The 27,818-nt window shown below is 40.5% G+C and overlaps 1 protein-coding gene and 1 non-coding gene across 6 annotated transcripts in view; both read right to left on the bottom strand.

Annotated features, from left to right (window-relative positions):
• Positions 1–2,699: 2,699 nt before the first annotated feature.
• Positions 2,700–2,772, bottom strand: TRNAK-CUU (transfer RNA lysine (anticodon CUU)). The gene has a single exon. It is a non-coding gene; the product is annotated as a tRNA-Lys (tRNA).
• Positions 2,773–20,637: 17,865 nt separating this feature from the next.
• The window catches only part of BACH1 (BTB domain and CNC homolog 1), a 43,053-nt gene continuing 35,872 nt past the window's right edge, over positions 20,638–27,818 (bottom strand). For all 5 annotated transcript variants that reach the window (XM_054812566.1, XM_054812568.1, XM_054812567.1 and 2 more), the window contains one exon: positions 20,638–24,237. In XM_054812566.1, coding sequence (XP_054668541.1) covers positions 23,776–24,237 — 462 coding nt within the window. In that variant the 3' untranslated portion in view covers positions 20,638–23,775. The remainder of the gene's footprint in view (positions 24,238–27,818) is intronic.

The following is a 27,818-nucleotide window of genomic DNA, read 5'->3' as shown; positions in this document are numbered from 1 at the left end:
GGGAGGGACCCCACACTGGAGCAGGGGAAGAGTGTGAGGAGTCCTCCCCCTGAGGAGGAAGGAGTGGCAGAGACAACGTGTGATGAACTGACCACAACCCCCCTTCCCCGTCCCCCTGTGCTGCTGAGGGGGAGGAGGTGAAGAAATCAGGAGTGAAGTTGGGCCTGGGAAGATTGGAGGGGTGGGGGGAAGATGTTTTTAAGATTGGGTTTTATTTGTCATTATCCTACTCTGATTTGATTGGTAATAAATTAAATTAATTTTCCACAAGTTGAGTGTGTTTTGCCCGTGACATTAATTGGTGAGTGATCTCTCCCTGTCCTTATCTTGACCCACGAGCCTTTTGTTATATTTTCTCTCCCCTGCCCAGCTAAGAAGGGGAGTGACAGAGCAGCTTTGGGGGGCACCTGGCCTCCAGCCAGCATCAACCCACCACAAGCTGAGAGAGAAGCCACCTCTTGCCTGGGGCAGCAGAGTGCCCACCCAAAATTCAGACAGCCGGGAGTCACTGAATAACTTGCAAAATCTTGACTAATGTTTTCCTTCCACACCCAACCTACACACCCTTGAGCGTTTAGCTAGGGCCTCCTTTCCCATGACACTTCATCTCTTCCCAAGCATCAATTTGCATGCAACATATTCCGGTGCAAAACATACACCACACGACACGCTGCAGTTTGATACCCCACTCTCAGGTAGGACAGACTGGCTTTTTCCACCCCCTGCTCTTAGCAACACCATTTCTTTGCCCTGAATGCGGACAGACGAGTTCCTCTCTATGAACATCCCCCATGGGGACCCAGCAGCTCCCTGCCTGGTTTTGGGCCAGAAAACTGCAGGGCACTGTCAGGCTCTCCCGTGCCTGCCAGTGCTCTCCCCGTTGTCTTCTCCCCTCAGCACAGTGGGCTGGCGATGGCCAGCACAGCAGCAAAGCGGGGCAGGGCATCCCAAACCCATCTGCACCGCCACGTCGCTCTGCACCGGCGACACCCAGGGAAGCCGACAGATGCCACGATATAAATCCTGCAACCTCCCCAATGGCTTCCACCACCCACCTGAAGCATAAACAGAAAGAAAATGAGGGCCAAAAAAAGAAAAGTCCAATCTGTGAGCACTCTTTTTAGAAGGCCACTTTCCCTTCAGCAGGCCCAATACAGCAGGAGTCCAGCTGCTGCTGTGAGTGAGGCACGCAGGTGTTTCTGCAGCACTCACCACGACAGCCGTATCGGACTGTATTGAACACATGCTGCTGGTAACAGGCAGGACCTAATCCGAATAACAATGTGGTCCGGATTTTGCCAAAATTTCAGAGTTTCACCTCACCCACACTGGTTTTCTGATGTTTGCTCATCTGCTTGTTTCCATTGCTATGTAAAATTTCTATCTGTTCATGCTGCAAGCATATGGGCCCGATAAAGAAAATAATGCATTTGAAATGACATCTCAAACAGATATAAAACTAAAAGCAGCACCTAAAGGGCCCAAATGCTTGCAGGTGATTTGAGTGTATATGAAGACAATATATCAGAGGTTTAGAACATAAGCATATCATGTATCAAAAAATAACTCTGAAATGATTGCTGAAAATGCTGGTGTGGTCAAGCAGCAGAGTAAAGTAAGCTGGCCAGTCCATGATCACTTCCAGAATTTCTGGGCGATTGGGGTTTCCTATTCGAGCCTGCTGTGTGATCAGTGTGACCCACTGACTCCACGTAGCGTTGGTTGCATGGTGTGTAGAGGGGACCCTTCCTTTGAACATCCAGCCCAGCACCGACAGTCGGGGTGCCAGGAGGAGCTGTGCTTCAGTACCAACCACTTCTGTAGCAGATCAGACTCCTTCATATGCTGCCAATATCTAGAGAAGCTGGTCATGAAGTATGATGTAGATGCCCACATACCTGAGAGTTTGCCCACTGAGGAACATCAAAACAACCAACAGGTGGATCAGGCTGCTCAGATTGAAGCGGCTCAGATAGATGTGGACTGGTAACATAAGGATGAATTATTTATAGCTCTATGGGCCCATGACACCTCAGGCCATCAAGGAAGAGATGCAATGTACAGATGGGCTTGTGATCGAGCGGTGGACTTGACCATGGACGCTACCTCACAGGTTATCCATGAATGTGAAACATGCACTGCAATCAAACAAGCCAAGTGGGTGAAACCTCTGTGGTATGGAGGATGACAGCTGAAATATCAATATGGGGAGGTCTGGCAGACCGATCATATCACACTCCCACAAACCCACCAAGGCAAGTGCTATGTACTTACAAGGGTGGAAGCAAACGCCGGATGGCTGGTAACATATCCCATGCCCCATGGCACCACCCAGAACACTGTCCTGGGCCTTGAAAAGCAAGTCCTGTGGCAACATGGCACCCCAGCAAGAACTGAGTCAGACAATGGGACTCATTTCCGGAACAACCTCATAGACACCTGGGCCAAAGAGCATGGCATTGAGGGAGTGCATCACATCCCCTGTCATGCACCAGCCTCTGGTGAAAATGGAACGACACAATGGACTGCTAAAGACAGCACTGAGCAATGGGTTGTGGGACCCTCAAGCATTGGGACACACATTTAGCAAAGGCCACCTGGTCAGTTAGCGCTAGGGGATCTGCCAATCGAGCTGGCCCTGTCCAATCAAAACTTCCACACACTGTAGAAGGAGATAAAGTCACGACAGTCCTTTCTGGTGCCCAACGTGGGGCTCGAACCCACGACCCTGAGATTAAGAGTCTCATGCTCTACCGACTGAGCTAGCTGGGCATGTTAAAACAAAGTTTATATAAATATTTATTGTATTATTTTAAACAGCCGCTGGTCACAATGGTGTTTTATTTGGTCATGTGGCTGTGGTATGTAAACTCTCACTTGCTGTATGCTTTCCTTGCAATGCTGTTTATCACCTCTGGGAGAGGGGCCCGGATTCTCATTTTGCTGTACTGTGTGATACCAGCTTATGATATGATAGCATCAATGGTCATGAGCTTAAGTTGGTATTTGTATGGGGCCTTGCTGTCATGCCCGTACCTCAGATGACATCTCTTTGAATTGAGTAATAATCGCACCCAATCTATGGGGAAGATGGGGAGGGGGGATACTTTCTCCCACTCTTTCACCTCCCCTTTTCCCCTTCAGGCTAGTCCCAGCAGCTTATGAGAATTTTGAATATCCTTGAGATGTTCAAGCCAGCATGTTCCTATTATTATGTCTCCTGAGTATGTTTCAAGTCTTGTTCAAGGTTACAAAAATTGTTTTAAGACTATCACCCAGAGATCTGCCCCGGGGCTGGCATGGCATCTGGGAGAGTATGGGCAGGTATCTAGAGACCTCCTCATCCCCAGTGGTTTGGAACTTCACTCCCGATTTCTACCTACTCCCCCCGCAGCGGCACAGGGGGACGGGCACTTCCAGAAGTGGAAGCCATGTCCAAACAAGGGAAATAGAGAGGAGCATTAACTTTAGCTAGTTAAATCTAAAGCCGTAACAAGAAAAACACTGCGGACAAATTTTTTCAGACCTTTCATATGTGGAAAATCAACCAGCCTATAGAATCTGGAAATGAAATAGATTTAAGAAAAATACACGAGGAAGTTAAAGCCAGAGCAGAAATGCTAGATCAGTTCTTTACATCTATTTTCACTATAGGAAAAAGTGGAGTAGTCTGCTTTGGCTTCTAGCCATACATACAGTCAGCTTGAGAAGGTGCTAAATAGAAGTGTCAGTAAGAGTTGTAGAATAAATAGATAAAACAAATAGTAACAATTCATGAGGACAAGACAGCTTTTCTTCAAGTCTTAAGGATCTCAAATATTAATTCTTGAAGTATTTAAGTGTGGTGTGTCTCCTACGACATGAACATCAGAGAAAAGGAAAGTGATGACAACCTCTGAAAAAAGCTACGGGAAGATGTAGGAAGCTGCAGTTTAGTAATTCTGCTGCCTGTAGAGATCAGATTGGCTGAGATTGTAACCGGGGAAGAGTTAAAAGAAACTTTAGTGATATGATGAGAAGGGGCAGTATGACATGAGGAGGGGAGTCAGATATCTGTTAGAACTCCTAAAGGGGTCGCCAAGCATGTGGCTGTGAGTGAGCCATATTTGGGTTTCCAAAATGGGTTTGTGTAACATTACCTGAACAAAGCTCTTTATAAGAAATAGGTCCTCTTACAGATTAATACCAGGTTAAGACAGAGGAAATAAAAGGCAGCAATAAATTATTAGTCTTCAACATAAAGGAAATTGCCACATGGGTCCAGTAATGGTTTCTGTGTTCAACATGCTCATAAATTATCTGGAAAAGAAAGTGAACTATAGGATAAAGATTGCTGATGATAATAATTCAGCACAGTAAAAAGATAAAATGGATATGAAGAGTTGCAGAAGGAGATTGAGCAGCTGGATGGTAAAATAGGCAGATTAAATTCAATCCTGTTAAAGCACAGTGATGCATATAGGGAAAAACAACCTTAATTAACCATACGCACTAATGAGCTCTAAACTAGCTGTATATCACTAAGAAAAAAAAAATCCAGACCCATAGTAAATATGTTTTTGGAAACAGCTCTGTGCTCAGTGGTGGTCAAAACAATGAACAGAAGGTTAGAAAAGATTAGGAATAGGGAATAAACCAGACAGCGTTCTTTACCAGTGTATAAATACATGTCTTAAACAAGGCATGTGGCTCTGATCACCACATCTGAAAATGGATATACAGCAGAACTTAGGAGGCAAAGGGAAGAGAGACAAAATGGAAAATGTGAATAAGAAACCTGCTATTCTTCCTTGTTCATAATATGAACACTTAAGGATATTAGAAGAATTGGTCAGGCAGAAGAAGTAAAAGTAAAATAAGAGGAATAATTTTTTGGGGGGAAGGTACTTAAACAGTGACACTCACAAGCATGTCAAGCGTACACTTTGTCTAAAAACCAAAGGGAGCACTAAACCATTAAAGAGAAAAACTCAAATGCAATCTTGGGCTCCGGAAGCCCATAGCCTGCAGATCACTGGGAGGCAATAACAGGGGAAGGATGACACTGTATTTGTCCAAAGCGATTTAGCCACTCTCAGAAAATGCACACTCAGCCAGATGGGCCCATGTACAGTCAGTATCACTGCTCCTACACTCTGCATTTTGAGAAAGAAAATGTCCACCAAATAGTAGGAACAAATTCACACAAAATGGTAGGAGTCAGCTGCATCCCAGCTTTACCAACGCATGAATAAATTTACCCAAACTCTGCCCAGTCTTTATCTGCTTACCCCTGGGGTGAGTTTGCCAATACCGTTTTCAGGAGATGGCGTTTGTTGTGAATACGTTACCTGCCATGATTGTTGTGTGTTGGAAATCACGTTCTCCGATTCCCATTTCTGTCTACAACTTGAATACCAGTAAGTGAAACCATGAAAAAGGGAAATTCAGATATAAAATAACTGCAAGTCTGCCAGGAGCAGGATGCCAAGAAATTCACAAGCAATAACTGATTTCCCTCCTCCATGATTCTCCTTGTTCTTCTGCATTCATTTTTCACCATCCCCATCCCCATACTCAAAAGGGACATATTAAGTTCTTTCAGAAAACCTAGCTAATTTGAATTTTATCTGCCGAATGAAAGTATTTCCAGGTTCTACGCAGTATGTCCAAAACAAATGAAATCGGTAGGCAGTTTCCAAAAAGATGGTGGAAAACTATTACAAGGAAAACAAAAAAAAGTAACTTTTTTTTCAAAGCTCAGGAATTTACCCCTTGTCTTCCACCATCCTGAAGAGTATTTCTGAAAGATACTAGGTACTGACAACAGTATGGTATGTTCACATAACTTGTATAGCAGTATTTTACAATGTCCCTTAATAAAGGCAACAGTGTCAGAAATGATCACAAGATACAGAGCAGACAGGGAAGATCCTTATTAATACACAAATGAAGATACTTTATTTCAATAAAGGACACAAATTTTAATCTGCCTTTTTTAAAAAAAGATGTAATTTAGCAAATATAAGTTTGATGTTTTGGATAAGACGTTCTGCACAGGTACATGGGAAAGTTAAAATGTAGGTTCAAAAAGCTACATTGTTGTTCTTAAGTCTTACAAAAAATTGTAAGTCTTAAGATGAAAATTTTGAAATAAATCACTTGGCACACTATCTTACAAGGGGGAATAACTTCAAACTAAAGCTTTAATTAGTACAGCATTTAGTAACGTTATTAAGTTATCTTTTGTGGTTGCAGTCCTGGAAAGCATAATCTTAATGTCACTGAGACAACCCAAATTCTATAAATAAAAAATGGAAAGGACTCAATTTATTATACTGAAAACCAGGGGAACATTTACTTTCATGCATTACAGCATGAGCTTTAAATAACATTTATGACAGTTTGTAAAATTTATTACCAAAGTAGTTATTTGCATTATCAGATTCCTGGATATAATCACTCTCTAGACTTCCGCCCTCCCTGTCCCAGGTTTTCACTAATTTCAGCTGAAATGATTCATGGTTCCAGAAAGATGTGAACACCAGTTACGGACTTTTAAAACCCATTTCCAGATACCCAGTGGTGACAACCGTATTAGCCTCATCTCATTCTAGTTACACATTACATTTTCCTTCTTCCTGGATCTTTGGAATCAATCGGCTGAAACGTACAAAGAAAGTGGGATGTATTTACTTCTTGGGACTCATAGGAATAGTCTATAATTATCCGAGCCACTAAGACCTTTTTTTCTGAACCAGCCACATTTACTAAGCTTTAATGCATTTCGTGACAGTGCATAATACGGAGCAGTACGTTGCTGCTGGAGTATAAACTGCAGGTCACAAAAAAATGTAGGGTTCCTCGATTAACTGGAACATGGGTATAAAAAAAGAAAAAGTCAAAGACGGATCTAGGTGAGATGAGCTCTAAATACAAGACAATAGCTGGTTTTATGCCGAGAGCACAAAACTGCAGGGAGAATAACATTGTTGACTGAAGGACATCAAATCAGGGTTCAGGGAAGCTTTGCACTAATCCTGTGTTGTAATGACAGCTTAAAATTTTGGTACTTTGATGAGTTCTGAGATTGACTTAAACCTCTTTAATTTGGCTTGCTGGTATTTAATCTTTTAACTTTGCATTCTTAATCAAAACTCAAAGCAGATCTTTAATCTTGTATGTATAAAATAGAAGATTAGAGGACCTTGACCTGCCTCTGCTAGACAGCTGTTTGTTTCCCCTTTCCCTCCTCATTCTCACAGTAATAGCAAGTGAGAGCCATTCCAAACCTGTAGGAAGGTCTTAGGAGAAAAGGGAAAGTACATAAATATTCTCTGACAGAGAAGAATTGGAACCCTTCTCTCTCTTCAGTAAAGAATTAAAATCCATCAGAGCTTCTGCTTGTGTTTCTTTTAAAACATTCTTAATGTGACAGGAAAATAATTTGGTTTTCACCAGATTCTTCGCTGAAGAAGGAGAGCTATATTCAGATTTCCTTCGCCCTTAGAACACCTGAGACATCTACAGGCTTCAGTGCCTGCTCAGGTTTAATCACACATAATGTGTGAGTCAACAACATAAAGCTAGGAATTGTCTTTACTGATAGAAAATAAATTTGTGAGGATACTTCTACCAAATATATCTGGTTTTATTGTAAAGTCTTTGGAGCAAGGAAAGGTTTTTTTAAATGAGAAATGCATACAGCAGATGCTTTAAGATGGCTAGGTGCTCTTATATACCAAGAAGCCCCTTTAAACCTATTTAGTATTTGAAGGCGATCATGGTGGCATTAAGTCAGGGCACTTTAGATGACCCCAGCTGCAGGGACCTCATGGTGGGCACTTACGGGAGCTAGCAGAGGACTTTCAACCAGACTTCAACAGGCATGCAAGGCATCACAAGGTGCTGTAACATCTCCTTTCCTCTCCTGGAGTGCTTCTAGTCACCTGTAGCATCCCTGAAACCTCCAGTGTCAGTGCATTCGAAGAGGCAGAGTAAAGACTCCGGACCCAGCAGACCCAAGGGGCACTGGGCTAGAGGCTTCCCAGGCCACCAGGCTGCTCTTCACTGTGACCGATCCAATAATTCATCTCACTTTGCCACAGCAAGATGGCCCCACGCCAGGGTTTTGTCTCAGACTTGGCATGAGGAGAAGGATCACTACATTATGGGAGATTTCATTACTTCAAAAGCAAGCGCATACTAGGAATTGCTAATTGTAAGAGAGATGTGGGATAAAAAGGAAAGTCACCTCTCTTCTTTTGTGAACTTCATTTATTCATAGAATCACAGAATGCTTTGGGTTGGAAGGCACCTCAAAGACCATCTAGTTCCAACCCCCCTGCCATGGGCAGGGACACCCTCCACTAGACCAGGCTGCCCAAAGCCCCATCCAACCTGGCCTTGAACACTTCCAGGGATGGGGCATCCACAGCTTCTCTGGGCAACCTGTTCCAGTGCCTCACCACCCTCACAGTAAAAAATTTCTTTCTAATATCTAATCTAAATCGACCCTCCTTCAGCTTACGGCCATTACCCCTTGTCCTGTCACTCCATGCCCTTGTAACCAGTCCCTCTCCAGCTTTCCTGTAGGCCCCTTCAGGTACTGGAAGGCTGCTATTACATCTCCCTGGAGCCTTCTCTTCTCCAGGCTGAACAACCCCAACTCTCTCAGCCTGTCCTCAGAGGAGAGGTGCTCCAGCCTTCTGATCAGCTTCGTGGCCCTCCTCTGGACTCTCTCCAACAGCTCCATGTCCTACTTATGTTGGGGCCCCCAGAGCTGGACGCAGTACTCCAGGTGGGGTCTCACGAGAGCAGAGTAGAGGGGCAGGATCACCTCCCTCGACCTGCTGGTCACGCCTCTTTTGATGCAGCCCAGGACATGGTTGGCTTTCTGGGCTGCAAGCGCACACTGCCGGCTCATGTTGAGCTTCTCATCACCCAACACCCCCAAGTCCTTCTCCTCGGGGCTGCTTTCAATCCATTCCCCACCCAGCCTATAGTCGTGCTTGGGATTGCCCCGACCCACGTGCAGGACCTTGCACTTGGCCTTGTTGAACTTCATGCAGTTCGCATAGGCCCACCTCTCCAGCCTGTCAAGGTCCCTCTGGATGGCATCCCTTCCCTCCAGCGTGTCAACCACACCACACAGCTTGGTGTCATCGGCAAACTTGCTGAGGGTGCACTCGATCCCACTGTCCATGTCGCCGACAAAGATGTTGAACAGTGCCGGTCCCAGTACTGACCCCTGAGGAACGCCACTCGTCACTGGTCTCCACTTGGACATTGAGCTGTTGACCACAACTCTTTGAGTGCGACCGTCCAGCCAATCCCTTATCCACCGAGTGGTCCATCCATCGAATCCATGTGTCTCCAATTTAGAGACAAGGATGTTGTGCGGGGACAGTGTCAAATGCCTTGCACAAGTCCAGGTAGATGACATCAGCTGCCCTTGCCTTATCCACCGATGCTATTCCCCCTTGTCAAGTTCCCTGTCTTGTACAGAAATCTCCAAGCATCTGAGTTGTCTGACAAAACAGTTGTTGATTTTCACTGCACGTAGCTGAGCTGAAGTCATTTAATGTCACGAAAATCTTAATCAGTCGCATTAGGAGAACAACAATCTTGATTTCACTATTCATTTTAAATTCATTGCACTTTCCATCATAGTCTTGGAAACACTTAACTTTACATCATTGTTAGTGATGGTTATCCTGGTTTATCTGTTCCTGATTTATTCAAATTACTTAAAGAGAGGAAAAGGCTATGGAAAAGTCATTTCCTGAAGTTCAGTGAGAGTTTCGAACTATTTTCAACTTAGTTTGATGCCAGTGAGCTAGAATTAAACTTTTCTTAATCTGGATTGTTTCCTTAAAAGCACATATGGCTGTATAGAATAGCAAAAATTATCTGGAGTTTTATTTAGAGGAGGGGGGAAAGGTCAAAAGGAAAAAGACATTTTATTATACAGACCAGCAAATAAACACAGGAAAAAATTCCTCAGTGAATAAAAAGAATGTTTCCAGTATGGCTTCTGACATCATGATTTTTATGCAGTGCATTTGTAAGCATAAATGTTATTCACATAATCCAAGGATTAAGATGAGATCTTCCTCCCTCTCTTAAGGAAGATATTTCAGGATTATGAAACTTTTTAACAGCAACCCTGACAAACACAGGTAAGATCTTTTTCCACCACCTTTCCTAATGAAAGCATATACAGCTCCACTTAATAATCTCCATATTTAGCAAGCAGTCTATTACTGTCACCAAAATTTTAAGATTGTTTTTTTCTTGCAGTGGCTCCTGTCACAGCTCTCGGTCTTGTGTGAATAACAAGGAAGATCTTTAAACCTCAAGTTTAATATTGGAATGGAAAAAGAATTTAGCAAAACAGAAGTTGGTTGTTCAGCTTTTTGGAAGTTACAATTACTGTTTGACTATGTGGGAAATGAAGAAGTCGAAGTGTTCTGTAAATATTCAGAAGTGTTCCCACATCCTTCTTATGATTTCTGGAAGCATTATCAGTGAAGTCAGTAGATCACCATGTGATCAGGCAATCACAAATAGGACCAAACAACAGCTGGTCTTAAAAGTCTATTATTTATTAGCTGTTTGGACACTGTATTTTTCTACTGCTTTTTTTCTGAATTCAGATGAAAATTCTAGCTTGTCATGCCAAATTTTTAGTACTTTTTTCAGCATCATTATCCTCATACAAAATACAATATTAAAAAAAAAAAAAAAAACCCAAAACAAAACAGTTGCTGTACATACACAAATTGATGCAAACACATGCAATTACCACAATGTGCTTGAGCAAAACCGACTGGTTAACCGTAACTTGTTGGAGAAAGAAAAGGAGGTGCCGCCCCACCAAGAAACCAGCCTAATACCAGTCATCCCCTTCCTTTCTCTATGGTAGATTTGGCAGGGGCCTTTCACCTGCAACTTCTGAAACGAGATGTTTTATTAAATTTGAGTTCTACTATGAGAAACATTTTCAATACTCAGTGATTCTTCCCAACTGTGGCTGTCATCTACACTTCCATATTACCACCATCTCTCTTTCTTTGGGATCTTGTTTTACTACATAGGTTTCTTTGCAAAGAGGAGGGAAGAATGAGTAAGAAAAAAAATCTTCATTCCATTCCCTTTTAACTTCAAACCAAATAACTGTTTGAATTAGGCTTTCAGTGATAGTTACACTTAGATTAAAGGATTGGATTTGCCCATTTCAAATGACTGCATGAACTCTCCTTCTCTCCACCTATTATCTGAAAGCCTAAATAAAATAGATCAAACTATTATTGTTTGTTGGTTTGTTTGTTTGTTTGTTTGTTTGTTTGTTTGTTTTTGCCTCTTCCTCTAGATGTGATGCTGTGCACAGCCAACAGAGAGTAGAAGGAGGAAGAGAAGAACTGAACTATGGGATTGTTCTCCACGATCTTGCTATGTTCAAATTCAGCCAAGAACCTTGTAGATAGGGATGGTGATGGTCAAACTTAGGGCGTCAACACAGCTTCTAGGCTCAGATGACAATCTTTAAGGTATATTGGATATACGAGCACTGTCTGGACACTAGGGCAACCTCAACTACCGAATCAGCCCGTTTATAGGTTTAGGTACTAATACATACAAACAATATTTAGTGATTCTAAAACACCGTTGTTAAAATCCATTTGCTAACATTTGAAACACATACAACTAGTAACATTAACCTGCTATCCAAAATCCCCAACTGGAACAAGACTCTACTTTTAAGCATTCAATTCAATGTAGATTTATTTGAAGAATATCTGAGAAATATAAACTCTCAGGAGACTTAACCTGCTCTTCATATTAGGTTCTATCCCATTGTCTAACACCCTCAAAATATTTGATGCCCACAGTTGTTATAATGAATAAAGCTTTAACTAAACAAGTCTTTCTAACTATACCAAGAAGGCTCTCGATGAACAATCATAGGGTGAGTAGAAGCTCAGCAGACTTCTGATCCACCGACCTCATCCAACCAACGCAAATGTCTATGGGCTGTCTGGATGTGCCCATCAATTCCACTTGGGCTGATGCTGAGCTACGGATGTACTGACTTATCAGACCTGTGGATGTGCACTTGGTTGAAAGCCCTGCAGAAGGCACCATCCAGTAGCTACTGAGCTTCCAAGCTCACCATCTGGACAGGCAAGAAGTCTGGTTTCAAAGCTAGCCTTACAGTAGCCCTTAAAACGCAACACCAAAGTCATCCATGTAGCAATTTGTAAGTTCCCCTAATTTCAACCTTATTTCCTGATTCATTTTTCCTGAATTAAGAATTCCTGTTTCCCCTCACAAACTTGCTTTGATTCTTCTGATTTATTTACTGACTACAGTATGGTTTCCTGCTTATTTGTCTCACCAGTGTGATAAATTCTCAATTTTGCTTGGTTAGCTATTGGCTTTCTTTTAATACATAGAGTTGTCCAGTGCTTTAGAATATCTTCTTTTAATCTGAAGTTCTCATTGCCCAAGTTAATCTGATTCCTGGAAGGAGAAGTCCTTAAACTATACTATAGTGGCTTTCCATTGCAACGTCTAAAGGGTGCTTTGATGTCCAGTGCTATAGCAACCCTTCTTTTAATCCTGCCTCCACTTCAAGTATAATAGTAAGTACCATCAGGTATATAAGGCATCACCTGAGCCGAACAGATACGACATATGGGAGGTCCACGTACCTGAAGTGGTACTGAACACCTGTCTTTAGGTAACTGAATCTCTCTGCCAGCATCACTGACGGCAGTAGAAAAATTAATCACAATTACAGGTACTTTACCTTGGAGTTTACTAGGCATCTAGTCAGATAAGGGTATTTCTGTGCAGCAATCAAACCACTTACTGCAATTACTGTTCCCACAGTGAGCCCCATTCTTCTGGAAGTTTCTTCACCCCTGGAAGAATGCAGAATTTGAAGGCACATGCACTGAGTTTTTCAAGCTAGCCTTAGTTCACTCAGTATATCTCAACAACAGGAATGCCAGTCAGCAAGATGCTTCAATTTGTCTTAATACTCGTTTTGCAATTTTGTTACAAAGCCTTGCTATAACCTACATTTTTGTGCCCTCCTGTCAGATCCACTAACGTTGCAGCTGCTTTACACTACTTAGCCATAAGAGAGTTCAAGCCCCAGAGCAGAGCTCAAAAAACTACCTGACTTTATGATTTCCATGCTGGCATCCTTCTACAGAAGAGAGCCGAAACCCAGGCATCGCGTGCACCAGGGGACCAGACGAGAGGTGACAACAGCTCCGTGCCATCACGGAGCAGATCTGGCCTCGACATGCAGAGGGACTGCAAAGTAGTCCGTGAGTTCTGGCCACAGCGACGGCTGCCGGTTTCCCTGCTTCAGATTATCTGCGAAGGAGGTGAAGGCTGGGGATACCAAAGCTGTAGCTCTTGAGCTACACGTACAATTTGCCCTGCCGCAGTAATTCATCCATTTAGATCCCTGACTGCTCAGTGCTAACATTGAAGACAGTGGGAATAATGGAACATAACACAAAAGCACTTGGTCATTTTGATGACCACCATTTAGTAAAAAATAAGGATGTACCATACCTAATCTAATTTACAGTTTAGGGTTACAGTTGTAAAAACCTGAAATGATTAAGCCATCATTTTAAAAACTGTGTGGGAGGAGTCATGACTGATATTACATCACTTTTTCATGTGTTTTACTTCCTATCTGAATAGCGCAGAATCGTTTTTTAAAGGGGATAAAAATAGCAGAAGAAAATCAGCAAAACACAAGACTTCTCTTAAGTCTTGCACAATATTTTTCTGATTTATAAAAAAAAAGTCATAAATCTCATTCCACTAAACATCAAGGAAAGTATACTCTTGGGTCCTCCTAATTCATAGACTTGACTGGTGATGCTGTGGGATGGTGGTCTTGCAGCACACACAAGATTATGATTCTTCTGTTGTATGACTAGTTGCAAATTGGGAGCAAGAGAGAGGCAAAAAAGGACATTATAAAAACAGGAAGCCTGTGCAAAGGGGCTGTTTTTTTTTTCTCCTTCGTTAGTTAGCTAACAACACTGCAGCAAGATCTGCGATCTAGCTGACTTCTGTCAGTGTCCCATCAGCGATTCTGAACATAAAGGATGTTGTGGTACCGAGAGACATCAAACTCATCCATCAGCATTGCTCAGTATGACTTGAGATTTAAAGGGAAAATTAAAAACCGCCTTTGTTTAGGAATAATTTGACTTTTAAAGTATTTTTGCAAGCATTCATAAATGCATTAGCTGGAGTGACTATGTCTCCAGCTGCTGCAATTTGTTTTGCAATGGGAGAACAAAATCCAAGAATTGTTTTTTAAGATATGAATTTAGCATAGATAGCTACAATGCGCTCAGCACTAACACGACTATTTGCAAGCAATAGGCCACCTGTAGAAGATGGTTATGAATGAACAATTTCGACAATGCGATGCCTCCTGCAACGGTATTTGAGATCATGTTTCTCCCTGAGGTATTTTCCCTGGAAGAATTTGCACATCAAAAAGTTGTAACGCCAAAATGCCAACCCCAAACAGCAGCTGTTGGATCTCTAAGCCTCAGCCTCAAATCACAGCTCCTTTGGGAAACAAACCCAAACTCTCAACAATGCAGAGCAGCTGGGTTCTCAGCATAAAAATTTTTTTTTCTTTTTGATTGATAGATTTCCTAAATTTGTGAGCCTGCAGGCAAAATTTCAGCCATAAGAATATCTCCAAAAGTATTGGAAGGACTGCATGGCAAGTGCCTCAGCTGCAGCATTGAACCTTCCTCCTTCCCGTTTATTTTTTCCCCGTTAAGAGCTCCATAGGGTAATCCAGTCAACGAAGAATATTTCTGGGATCAGATACCAGATCTTCAGATCAACATAATCAGAAAAGAGTAAAGAAGGATTAAGGAGCCACCTTATTTTATTGCTTGGTTTCATTAATGTTTCAGGCTGTATTTTGAGCCTTTTATAGCCCAATGTTAAATATAGTCTCTGGGCTGAAGCATAACCGTCTGATTTTAAGATGGGGCAGAAATAATTTTTGACGGCTCAAATAAAGGATATTTTAAAGCTATTTTTGAGGTGGGAATTATACACAGGTCATTCTCCATTACTAAGAAAAAGCATTTGAAATACTCGGAAATTTCTCATAATTGTAAAGTATTAGGGGAATATATCAGCTTTGAAAGAATGATTTTCTTTTTATGACATCTGTACATTCTTGCTTTTAACATTTGCATTTTAATACATCGAGAACAAAGACTTTTCTATATTTCGTTCAAATAAAAAGCTGTTTTCCAGTTCAGCTTGTCATTTTTCAAGCAAATTTATATTCCCCGCTGTGTCTATAAGAAGAGTTATATGAAAAGACAACTGCGTTTTTGGTAATACTATGGCAGAATATTTTGCCACGTACACATGAACTAACATGCTTTTGGGGTTTCCTTTTAAGCTGATGAGAGAAAAAGCAATACGGGAGAAGTTAGTGTTAGCATCTGTGCGTTACTGAGTTTTCAAGTATTTTATCAATATAAACAATTAAGAACTACACAAAGCTTCAGTCTACAACTGAAATGCCAGCTCGTAACTTCTTCATTCTTTAATATTTGGCTTAATCTGGCATGAAGACATCAACATGAATGATACTACCATCATTTCTCAGGAAAAGAATTAAACAAAGGCATCTATTTTATCTCAGCTAAGTAATTCTTCTTTGTAGGCAGCGTTACATGGCATCAACTGAGAGCTGCGGCCGATGCTACGTAAAACGCGTTAAAGCAAATCTCTTCTTCCAAAGCTTGGTTTGTTCTCTTTGCCGATACCAAACACTTGGTATCACCTGGTACTACCTGGCTTGTTTGAGAACAGCATTCTTCTTCTTCAGAGCAGCGTGCAGGAGGAAGAGAGTCCACCAAGAAGGGGGAAGGAGGGAACAGAATCCTCCCCAACTTGGTGGAAATTACCTCGCCGTGCCTTGCTATGCGCAAACTGGCAAGATCATAATTTCTTGACCATAAACTAGGCATGCTAATAGACCGAGTCTCTTAGAGCAAAACCAGATAATTTAGGAAATAGTAGCTTGATTTTTTTAAAGCATAATCTATTTCTGTCTCTATATTTAAAAGGCCGAATGCTGGCACAGAACTTAAAAACTTCGTCTCTTAGAAAATAAGTAATATAAGCTCCTTGAACAAATAGGACATTTAATATTAAAAAGGTGCTAAAGTGCTGTTAGGCCAGGCCCCAAGGCAAACTTCACTGCACTCTCCTCACCAACTTAGCTATATTCACAATGTGGAAAGCCTCAGGAAATACTTTGTTAATTATTTTTACTGTCGCTCTCATTTCTGTCTTGAATTCAAGTCCGTAACATACAATACGCTTCAAGAATGAAAAGTCACAAGCAGAATGCATGCTTTCAGCATTCGGACCTGAATTCAATATAACATCATCAGTAACAAAAACGCTGCATTTGCATCTCTAATTGGTTGAAATTAGTAAGGTATTAAAAGCCATAATTTGCAGGTTGAAAAACTAGATATTGACATATATCTTCTAAATTATTTTTCAAAAGATGATTTAAATTCACTTTTCCACTAGTTTTGGGGTTTTTTTCCAACCGGCAAGTCCCGATTCAGCCGTTCTCGCCCGGAGCAGCAGCGCAGCGATGCAGCGGGCGGCATTATGCTGCCATCTGTAGTCTACAGAGAACAGACCGCAGTTCGAACTGCAAAAGAAACCCTTGGATACACAGGTACGTTTGTGGAACAGGAGTGATCCGGGCTTCTCAAAGGATGAGTGATCGAGAGAGATGCACAGACACATTTGACGGTTGGACTTGATGATCTCAGAGGTTTTTTTTCCAGCCTTAAAGATTCTATGATTCTGTGATTTGCGTGCTCCCATTCTAGCACGGTGAGCAAGACTCATGGCCTTATTGAAAACATCGGCCAGACCTCGGTAAGGAGTCCCAGGCTGGATTACATCCCAGTTGGCTGCCCTTCTCCCCACCACCCCCATCCCAAATCAACGGACCTTTTTGATGAAAGTCTCTGTTCACATCACGGGCACAAATAAAAGGAAAAGCAACAGTACCTCAGCACTTTGGAAAATCAGATTTTATTTAACTGTGTGAACTAGAGATTTGAGAATGTAAATTACACGCATAAGATTCTCACTAGCCCTTATTTTCATGACACGTACTAGCAGGTTGGAAGAAAAAAAAGTTACAGAAATAAAATCTTCACATCCCGAATTATTCAGGAATCAAGATTCTTCTCACAGAGGGTCTTCATAAAATTACATACTTTTGCAGAAAGCCGAGTTTTTAGAAAGTGAAAATTGTGATAAATTTCCATGAAAATGAAATTGGAAACCTGTTTTCCTGTTAAGAAAATATTGGAAAAGTCTTTTTTTTTTTTTTAAATGTGGAAATCCTGTAAATTACCAATTTTTGTCTTCCAGAATCTGTCACTTCGTGGTTTTATTTTCTATGGTGGTGTTTTGGAGTGGGGTTTGGGTTTTTTTGTTGGTTTTTTTGGGGTTTTTTGGCTTTTTTGTGTTTTTGTTTTTTTTTTAAATTAAAAGCTAAGAGAACAAAGAAGTTCCTTGTTTAATTTAGTTCTGACTGAAAGCCCCAAAGCAGATAACACTTTTACTGATGTCCTCTGTAGGCATTACAAACACTTTCATTTTGACCTTCTAATTTTGGAAGATCATGAAATCGCAGATAAATCAGTTTTTCACTAGCAAAAAATGTGCAAGTTACAAGAAATCTTAAATTACTACTAGAACTTATAAAAACTTGTTGGTAGTCTTCATTTGTACTGTTTTGTTTGTTTGTTTAATACATCGAGAAAGAGAAAGCTGGGAGCTTTTCACTGGCTGTCGCGCTCAGAAAAAGCTTCTCACCAGCCAAGAGGGGAAGAAACCGCTACGTGCACACAAAGGATGCTTCTATCTGCTAACTGCAGTTCAAGACTATCCACAAGCAAATATTTGGCTTCTAGAGAACTTTATAACATAACCTCAAGGCTTCCTAGAGAATATTGACCGTGCAATGTGGTTTTCTCTGCTTGATGTTGCCAGAATGAAGTACTGTATGAGCTGTCCCGTTCCTTGGTTTCCTCTCAAATACAGATCCCAATGCAGTCAGGAAAACGGTGACACAGCCGTTAACTCCTATACGGATGGCACAGCTTAAAGAATTCCAAGTGCTCTGTGATGTCTGTCAAACCAGCTGACTAGCAGATACCGGCATTTCTAATGAGTTCAGGGAAATTATTATTCTTCTTTATATAGACAGATTAACTACTCAGTACACTAGTTGGTAATAATACCTTTAAGTGTGAAGCAATGTAAGCAATATATTATAGAATAAGTAAACCTAATATTTAGACAATATAATCCACCACCAAACAGATTTAGGTTTAGTCCAAATCCACAGCTGGTTTCGCCCTCACGCAGCCATGCTATCCCTGCTCACAGCCCAGAACGCTTATCGGGTGAAGTGTTTGTAGGTAGCAAGTTAAAACGTTGTCCTAAAAACTAAAATGAGATTATAGCTTATCTAGTACTGTGCAAATCCTGTTACTATCTCATCTCCCTTAATCAAAATCTCTCTGGAACAGGGACTATTTGTATGTGTGCCTACAATACCCAGCATATATGAAAGCTTTTTTTTTTTTCTCCCTATAGCATTCTTAAAAAGCTGCACTGTGTTCTGAATGAGCACTATTACACATATTACTTCTTCCACTTTTCTTCAAAACAGTGGAGAAGGGATAGAAGTGTTTAAAAAATACTTTCTCTAAACTAGAAATTGCGTTCTAGCATGTGCTCCTGACAAGTTCTACCCCGAATCCTTCCTGGCTCAACAGGAAAATAAGCACTTTTCATTCTTTATTTGTTAAACCTACAACATGGCAAAACATTTCCCAGCAGCAAACGCCATTACCTGGACCTTCCTGCACCACCTTGTTCTCAACAGAAAAGTTTGTTTAAACATCCTGTTCGTCTCTAAAGCTTCAGTCTCTGAGGGGAACACTGCTTTCCCTGCCCGATCCCAGTTATCTAAAGGTGGGAAAAAAAACGATTGCTAGCATCCGCAATCTGTCAAATTAATATTTGCAACTCAAAAAGATTAAAAGTAGTAATAATAAAAAAAGCTTAAGTGTGGTGTATACAAATTTAAGAGGCCTGGAGAGCATAACACATGCTTAAATGGGCTTTTATAATATTCTTATTCATGAAGTCTCTCTTATTCAAACCTCTGCTAAACCAGCTAATTTTCCCTTCTTTTTTACCTTTAGTTCTGTCCACAAAAATTCAGCTGGCAGTAAGTCTTAATGTACCAATATTAAAATTCTCCTTTATGCATGCTAGTGAACTGCAGCTGTGCACTTTTGAGGCTCATTCTTTTGAGGAACAAAACTAAACCAAAGAAATCAATATGCAAGCAATAGAATATCAAACAGGCATAAAAGTCCAGCTTGTCCAGCCTCTATTTCAGTGCCCAAAAGGGACAACATTCACTTTGCTCTGTAAAGATCAACTATTTTGTTTACATTGAAACAATTGTCAGAAGAGTATTAAAGAAATTTGTTCAAAAGCCGCTTCAGTTAAAGCAGATGCTTGTACCTTCTTTTCAGCTTTTGGGGAAATTTTGCTCTTTTACTTTAAACGAATTTCACTTAGCTTGGTCATGCTCAGATGAAACCCCAGAGCTCACATAAAGGGTACAAATTATCAGCAGTTCCTCATTTCTTACTTCCTAAAAAAAATGACCCAGAGGCAGAACTAATTGTACGGTAACCATCTCCGGCATAGCTACCTTCTAGCTTTTGTTGCTGCTGTTTCTTGCTGAATGTTAAGAACAGTTTTAAACATATCACAGACTCTTGCATCAAGATTTTAAGTTTTCTCAAAGAGGAACCACACTAACATTCTTGTGCAAGTGAATGTCTTGGCTCTTAAAGTCAACTCAGTAACTAAATCCAAGTGACTACAAACGCCAAGGACAAAACTGTCCTGGAGAAAGGGATACAGCTTTTACTGCCTCTTCAATTAGAGCCAGCCTTTTTTTTTGTCCCCCAGCATTTTCCCCCCCAAAATGACTGTTTTAACTTTTAATGAAGGGTCTGCTAGTGGGATCAAGTTATTTCAGACTTGAAAGTGTCAAACGCACAGGCTACAAAAACATCAAATGAAGTAAGACTTCTAACGAAAAGCTTGCTGAGCAAGGTAAAACAATACTGAAAGGCCAGATCCAGAATTACAGCTCACTCTTTAGGAGGTACAGAGGGAGAGGAGGATAAATGCAGTTTCTCAAAGGATAATTTTTCTGCTATCCTTCTATTATTTAACAGATCTACAAAGATACTTCTTGAGAAGCTTAATAACACACAACTTCCCCCATCATAAACCTCAGCCTCATGCACTGACCTATACTATGCACATAACCATCACCTCCAGCTTTTTCTAGACCCAAACCTACAATATCCCATTAATCAGCCATTTACCTCTTCTCTCCCTTAAAATAATAATATAAAAAATAAATTAGGAAATAAATGAATATCAAAGTTCCCCAGAAAAGAAAACCCACTCAAACAGAACAGGACACAAAAAAAGTCACATAAACTTACAGGAAATTTATTCCAACTCAGTAATATTTGCTGCTGTGTGTATTATTCGGGAACTTATAGACTACTTTGCTACTGTTTTCAGAAATGTTTTAGTAGTACTACAGAAGTGAAAAATGCACCAGTAAACACTTTCACTGCAAAAGATTTGTACAAAAAAGAAAAGCCTTTGTAGAAAGGATAGTGGTTTTTATTGTAGTCTTAGAAAATATTGAATTACGAAAGATACAAAATCAACTGTTGTAATTATCTGTTTATTTTACAATCTGTATGCCATCATACTCTTATGGCTTTAAGATAGTCTGTCCAAAGTATTTTAAAACATGCTTTAACAAAGTATTTTACAATTTCAAAATTGAGTATTTCTTTACTGGAAAAAAAAAAAACCAACAAAAAACCTCCAAAACATTTACCTGAGAATTCTGTATCATAAAATTGTCATTCATTCTTAACGTTTGCAAGTTGATGATATAGGCTATAGAAGTCAACATGCAACTTGTAGGTCTACTGTATTAAATAAGTATTTTAAAAATTATTTAGATGCAGCTGGTTAGGCAACAACCTACCCTCAAACTTCGTCAACTTCATCAATTTCATCACAGGTTTGTGACATGAATTTTATCACATGTCAGTGACGGCCATGATTTCTGCACGGGAAGCCCTGCACCGTTTGCTGGGCGGAATTCAGCCCCCGGCTGATCACTGGACTGCAGGAGTGGAGCACGACTCTTTGGTGGATACTCCGGCCTCTGAACTCGGTCATCACCGACCTTGTTTTCCAACGTCCATAGCCAAGTGTGTTGAGGGTACGGGCCACTGGATATGTTTAAGTTTCCAGCCAGACATTGTCTACATAGCTGCTCCACCCCTTTATAACAAAACATTTAACCCAAGGAATTCCATTTCAGAGTATGTGTACTATTAGGACAATGCTTTAATGTCATTATCCACGTCATTTCAGACTATCGCCAGCTTTAAAAGTGATATTATGCACAGACAGTAGAGAGGTTCGGGGCTTTCTTTTTTCTTTTTGTTTTGATTTTATTGTTTCTTGTTGGCTTTTTAAATAAAATGGAAACTTAGGAGCAAAACACTGCCCAGGGTGGCAACACGGGAGGGAGGCAGGATTAAATTAACCAGGCATATACAGATGCTGGAGAAAAGACCCAGAGAGCTTCATGAGTAATACATATACAGAATCAACATATATAAATGATAGTTATTTAAAAGAATTTCAATTCAATTATCTCATAATATATCCAAAGCAGTAGAACTCTCATGATTTCTGCCATATAGTATTTATTTCTGAATTTCAATTACTGCAAGCATTGTGATTTATACAAGCTATGCTTCATTAACACAATTTTTCCCCTTAAAAAAGTAATGATATATGATGAAAATCCAAGGATATCACTAGAGATTTGAATCAACTTTCAATCCCATAGGTGAGGTAGTGTAGTCACTTGTATTACGTGCTGGTTATGAGAAGTACTGTTGAAATATGTCAATTTTTTAATTTTTGTTTTAAATAAGTGGCTTAATAGTCTTAATATATTTATTAATGCTATGTTACCCATAAGGGGGGGAGTGGAGGGAAGGAGGGAAAAAAAAAAAAGAGCCTTGCCAAGAACATTCTTTAGCAAGTTTTGTCTCACTACAAGATAAAACTGCAAAGCAGTATTTACAATAGTCCTTTGCTTAGCTGCTGCCTACTGTACATGCACACAAAGACACAAAAAAGTTAATATACATTCTGAGGTAGGAAATGGAAGAATTCCACTGGCTTGTACAAGATTCTTCATGGTTTGTAAACCAGCAAAACCAAAGTCTCCTGTGGTGAGGTTCAATACTTAGTTCTGGTATGAGAATAACAGCTAAATAACAAAGCATCATTGGTATACAATATGCATCCACTGCCATGTAAAAATCTAAAAAACAGGGATTATTTTTAGTGGCTGAATTTCTCCTTCACAAAGTAAATAAAGGAAATCCCTCCAGCTCATTTCCTTATTATACTTTCTATATGTTTATACTTATAGCACAAGCCATTGAAAACATATTACAGGTTTAGCCATAAAAGTATCCTGAAGACTAAAATTCTAAAATAGATCTTTTACTGGTCCCAGTGATCAGAGAACAAATACATTTGTAAATTGCTTTAGGCAATTAGGCACTGAAGTCAAAGAATTTGGTGCCTGAATACCTTTAAAAAAAAAAAACCACCAACAAACTGTCCTTAAACTTTCACAATACTTTGATTCCAACTCATCACAAACAGCAGCAAGCTTGAAGGTGCTAGGACAGTAAGTCACAATACAGTGATGAATTTTAACAATCATATGGGATTCAGATGCCTGAGGATCCAATGCACACTAATCAAAGAATTGCATCGGTTTCAAACTTCTGCCTTTCCCAGTATATTGTTATTCCTCCCACAAAATTTAGAGAAGAGAGCAGTATGCGGTAGCACCTCCGCTGTTCCAGTTGTCTTAACTAGGTACCAGAGAGCTAAGACAGAGGCCTATGTTCAATAAAAGCCGGGTCTGGTACAGGGATGGGAACAGCAGGAAGCAATGAGCTGTTCCAGAACGCAGTTGCCTGAATCTCCTCATATTGTCATGTTATCCTAACCCGTCCACAAAATAAACATTTACAGAGCTATATATGCTTCTTAAGGTTTGTCTACCGGGAAACAAGAAATCTTAGAGAGATAAGAATTCCAGGTTTATAAGTCATTGTGCATCAACACCTGCTAGGAGGCTTTTCTTGAGATGCAGGGTGGTGTTAGGTACTGTGGCATAAAATCAGAGTGAAGGCTGCTCTATACCTGAATTAAAGCTTCCTCACAAATAAACGTCTGTTTATCTGTTTATACTTTCCAACAACTTTCCTGAACTGTCCTCAGCATTACCACACAGAAAAAGCTCCAAGGCTGACACATACAAATTACACTCTAGAAATACACAGAGCAAACCCAAGGCTTGCCAAGTAATATAATGACCATGTAATTGTCAATGTAGTTGCAAAAGTTTCATCTTTTCTTCCACTTTCTAAGTTACTTTGCCATAATGCTCAATCTCGCTCTTAGTTGCAATGTTGAGAGGCTGGCAATAGGAAGAGAACAAATTCACTCATCTGTAGTGCATTTGTCAGTCATTTGCTGACAGAAGTCTGTGATGCCACCGCTCTGTCCGCACTGTTCCACAAGCGAAGTTTTCTCCAATGTTCTTACAGAAACTGGATGCAGTTCTTGCACTTGATCGTATGTTGCGTCACACACACTTTTCACACACTGATAACAAGAACTCTGCTCATTTGTAGATGTAACACCTGAAAGACCATCTGCTAATTCTATGCACGTTGGTATCACAAGCTCACTATCAGATGGAGTTGTTCGTTCTCTCTCCGGGAATAAAAATGAAAGTGGACAATCTGACGAAGAATATTTTGCAAGTATTTGTATTTGCTCATGACTCAAGGCTGCTTCCTTACACACCTGCTGGCAAAGTCCAGTCAGATTCTGCTTTGTCTCACCCAGAGTTGACAAAATGTGGTTTCTTTCCTTCAGCAAGTTTTCCTTCTCATTTTGCTGCAAAATAAGAAAAAAAAAAAAGCCTTTTAGTCTACATTTTAACAGAAAAAACTATGGTTTGTGTTCCTATCAAAGCTAAAGCAAGACTGTAAATAATCTGGTCTGCTGAAACAGAAGTAATTTGGCAATAAGGTGGTAAACAGCAACACAATCAAATGCCTATCAAAAGGACAATCCTAACCTCTCCTGAAGTGTCATCAATTCAGCTATGTGAAGTGACTTTTCATAGAATCACAGAATGGTTTGGGTTGGGAGGGACCTTAAAGACCATCTAGTTCCAACCCCCCTGCCGTGGGCAGGGACACCCTTAACTAGACCACGTTGCCCAAAGCCCCATCCAGCCAGGTCTTAAACACTTCCATACAACTTCCACTTCAGACATACAACTTTTTCAAAACTCATGCTGGCAGCCAAAAGAGTAATTTGTAGCTATTAAATAAATGAAAGCTAGCTTGACTTACTATAAATATTCCTAAAACACTATTTCTACAGGGTAACACATTTAAACCATAATCACCGGGTCAACAAAGCATTAAACAGAGCAGTCTTCATACAGATTTAAATTTTAAAAGTTAAATGTTGAAAACCAGACAACACATTTTCACTATTGATACTACTCTGATAGATGACAAATTCAATTCTCAAGAAGTGCAAAGTCCACTGCAGAACAAACAATGGAGTTAAGAAGAGTTTCTAAAGTAAATAGAAAAATATAGGAAAAGCTAAAGAAACAAAGCATGCTAAAATTGTAAACAAAATATTTTCTCTGGAAATGCAGTAATCTGGTTTGTTTCAAGGCACTGACTAGAACAATGGAAGCTAAAGAATTTAAAAGTTGAGTGACAGATTAGTGAATTGAAGAGACAAGAACAGAGATGCCACTAGGTAGGTAACCTACTATTGGAACAGGAGAACACTGGCTGAATGCTTGAGTTTTATTTACATAGCTAACATGCTTAGGAGTGGCAGATACCTCTCAGACATGAAATAAGACTGTCCTTGCTCTAAAAAGCTTACAAACTAGCTACATAACTCAAAAGAATTTTCCCAACACAGGGCAGCAAAAAGGATGGCAATCCACTAGTGAATATCAAGTAGAAAAAGTGGCATTCATTAACAGTTAGCTTTTTTCTTTTGCTTTTACTTCAATGTCATGAATTTTTCTGAGACTTCTGATACAACTGGCTGAAGATGAAAGGACATTGCTAACAGAGAGGTCTAATGATGGAAACAAGCAATATCTGGAATAGAGAGAAATGAGGAAATGGCAAAGAAGGACAGGAAAGAAGCAAGCCATAATGAAGCGGTTGAAAGAAAAGGACAAAAACCCCCAAAACCAAACGTGTCACACATTCTGAGTTCAATAATTAATTAAAAGAAGAGGCAGAGTTTTGAAGACATACAAAGCTTTAAATAGTTTTTAAGAAATAAATTTTAGCAACAGTGATAACACAGCCCCTATGATTATGTCAATTCACTCTTAGAAAGTTTACTTATTTTCAGTCCTCTTCAGAACCCCTTTTGCAGGAGAAACTCATACTGCAACCTCTACAACTTCTTTTTCAAAGAACTGACTAACTTTAAGTGGCACTTTGCAAGAGAAGCAGTTGTTGCCAGTCCTTTTTGCCTAAAATGATTAGAAAGAGTGCTTTGCTAATAAACTTCTACTTGTCAGCACACTGGGAGCAACTGTTGCCAGGTCTCCTAATCTCAAATCACGTTATGTACATTTTTGGTACGTATTATGGACTGATAAAATTATCTGGACAGTTAACACAAACTTCAGTCAGAAATAGTTATTTCAGTGTAAGCTCCCCACCCTCATCTGAAGTTGTTGACAGATTAATACATTCAAATATTATTGTTTTATTTTAGTAGCATTATGCTAATATTGCAAAGTAATGCCAGCTAGTTTTGAGGTCATAATAATCATCAAACCAAAAGCGCTTTTAATTCTTCTGGTGAATAATCTATTTAGTTCACACACTTCCTCTCCCTGCTATAGTATATACAAAACCTCAACTACACTTCTTGGATCACAGCTTATAGCATGTCACTGAGTGACACATCCTCCCTCCTCCTGAGCTACAGGATCTTCAGGGGAAGTAGTGCTTCTTGAGGCCAGTTGTCCTTTAGTCTGCTCCCCCTCACAAGTACCCCCATTTTAAAAGGTTTGAAGCTAGAAAGCACAAGGAATGTGAACATACACAGCTCTGAAAGAGCTGTTTCTAACAAGCCAACACCTCCTTGAGTGGCCCACATGTGTTCTCAAACATGGAACTTTTGTGAAGAAGAACACATAGGTTCACCTGAAAGATCAATAAGCAAAGACTATATGAGGGTCAAAAATGACATTATCAGTACAGAAGATCAAGAGAAATGACCAAACTTACTGCATCTGTTATCTGGTAGAATTAAGTACTGAACAGCATTTTTCTTCAATATAAGGAGTGCTTAACGTAAGACTTTCAATTTTACAGAATCACTTGGGTGGGGAGGTACCTCAGTTCTGTAGTCCAACCTCCTGCTCACAACAAAGTCAGCTCTGGGTAAGATCGGGCTGCTCAGGGCTTTGTTCAGTCACAGCATGAAAACCTCCAAGGATAGAGCATGCACAACCTCTCTGGGTAACCTGCTCCACCTCCTGCCTGTCCCCACTGGAAATAAGTGTTTCCTTATATCCAGCTGAAACCTCCCATTTTACTTCAGGACAATGCCTCTGGTTTTCCTCCTGTGAAGTACTACCCCCCGGGAAGCCAAAGATCTTCCACTCCCAATGGCTACATGATCTTGAGGACTTCCCCATAGATAAGGGCAGGTGGTTATTAGATCTCCCCACAGCCATCTCTTCTCCAAGCAGAAGCCGTGTTTTCCTATGCACAGGAGAGTTACTCCAGGCCTGACCATCCCAGTGGCCTTTTCCTGACCTTGGTGCAGCTTGTCAATGTACTTCTAGCGCTAGGAGGGGTCAAAACTGGGCAAAAGATTCAGTCTTACATGTGCTAAGCATAAGAGTACAACCACTGCCCTCAAATCACCGGCTGTGCTCCTGTTAATACAGCCCAGGACACCGATGGCCTTCTTTTCAGCCTGGACATGCTGCTGACCCATGCTTGGTTTGCTGTCTGCCCAGACCCCCAAGGTCATTTTCAGCAAAACTACTCCCCAGCTAGTCAGTCTGCAGCCTCTACTCAGGCAGGGGGTTAGGTCTGTTCCAGATATAGGAACCTCCCAAGAAACACACCGCAAATACTATCTTTTAATCTGACAGAACAAAAACCTGATAAGCAACAACAAACAGAAATTAATACAAGACAACATGCTGCACATACTGGAAGGCAGGATGAGGAATTTAACCAAATAATATTTCTTATCAGGCTACAGTAGACAGTATTACCCATCTGTCAAGAGTTTTCAGACTATAGCTACACCATATTATCCTGTCTCTAAACCACATTACAGAGGATACCACAAGAAGATCAAAGACTAACGGGTCTGAGACACATGACTGACCCAGAGAAGCAGGAACGAGGCAGGAGTCATCATGCATGAAGCAACCTGGATGGCATGTGCCACAC

The sequence above is a fragment of the Grus americana genome, chromosome 1 (genome assembly GCF_028858705.1).
Source record: "Grus americana isolate bGruAme1 chromosome 1, bGruAme1.mat, whole genome shotgun sequence".
Lineage (NCBI taxonomy): Eukaryota > Metazoa > Chordata > Aves > Gruiformes > Gruidae > Grus > Grus americana.
The sequence above is the reverse complement of the archived record's forward strand: the minus strand, read 5'-3'. Positions and strand labels throughout refer to the sequence as shown.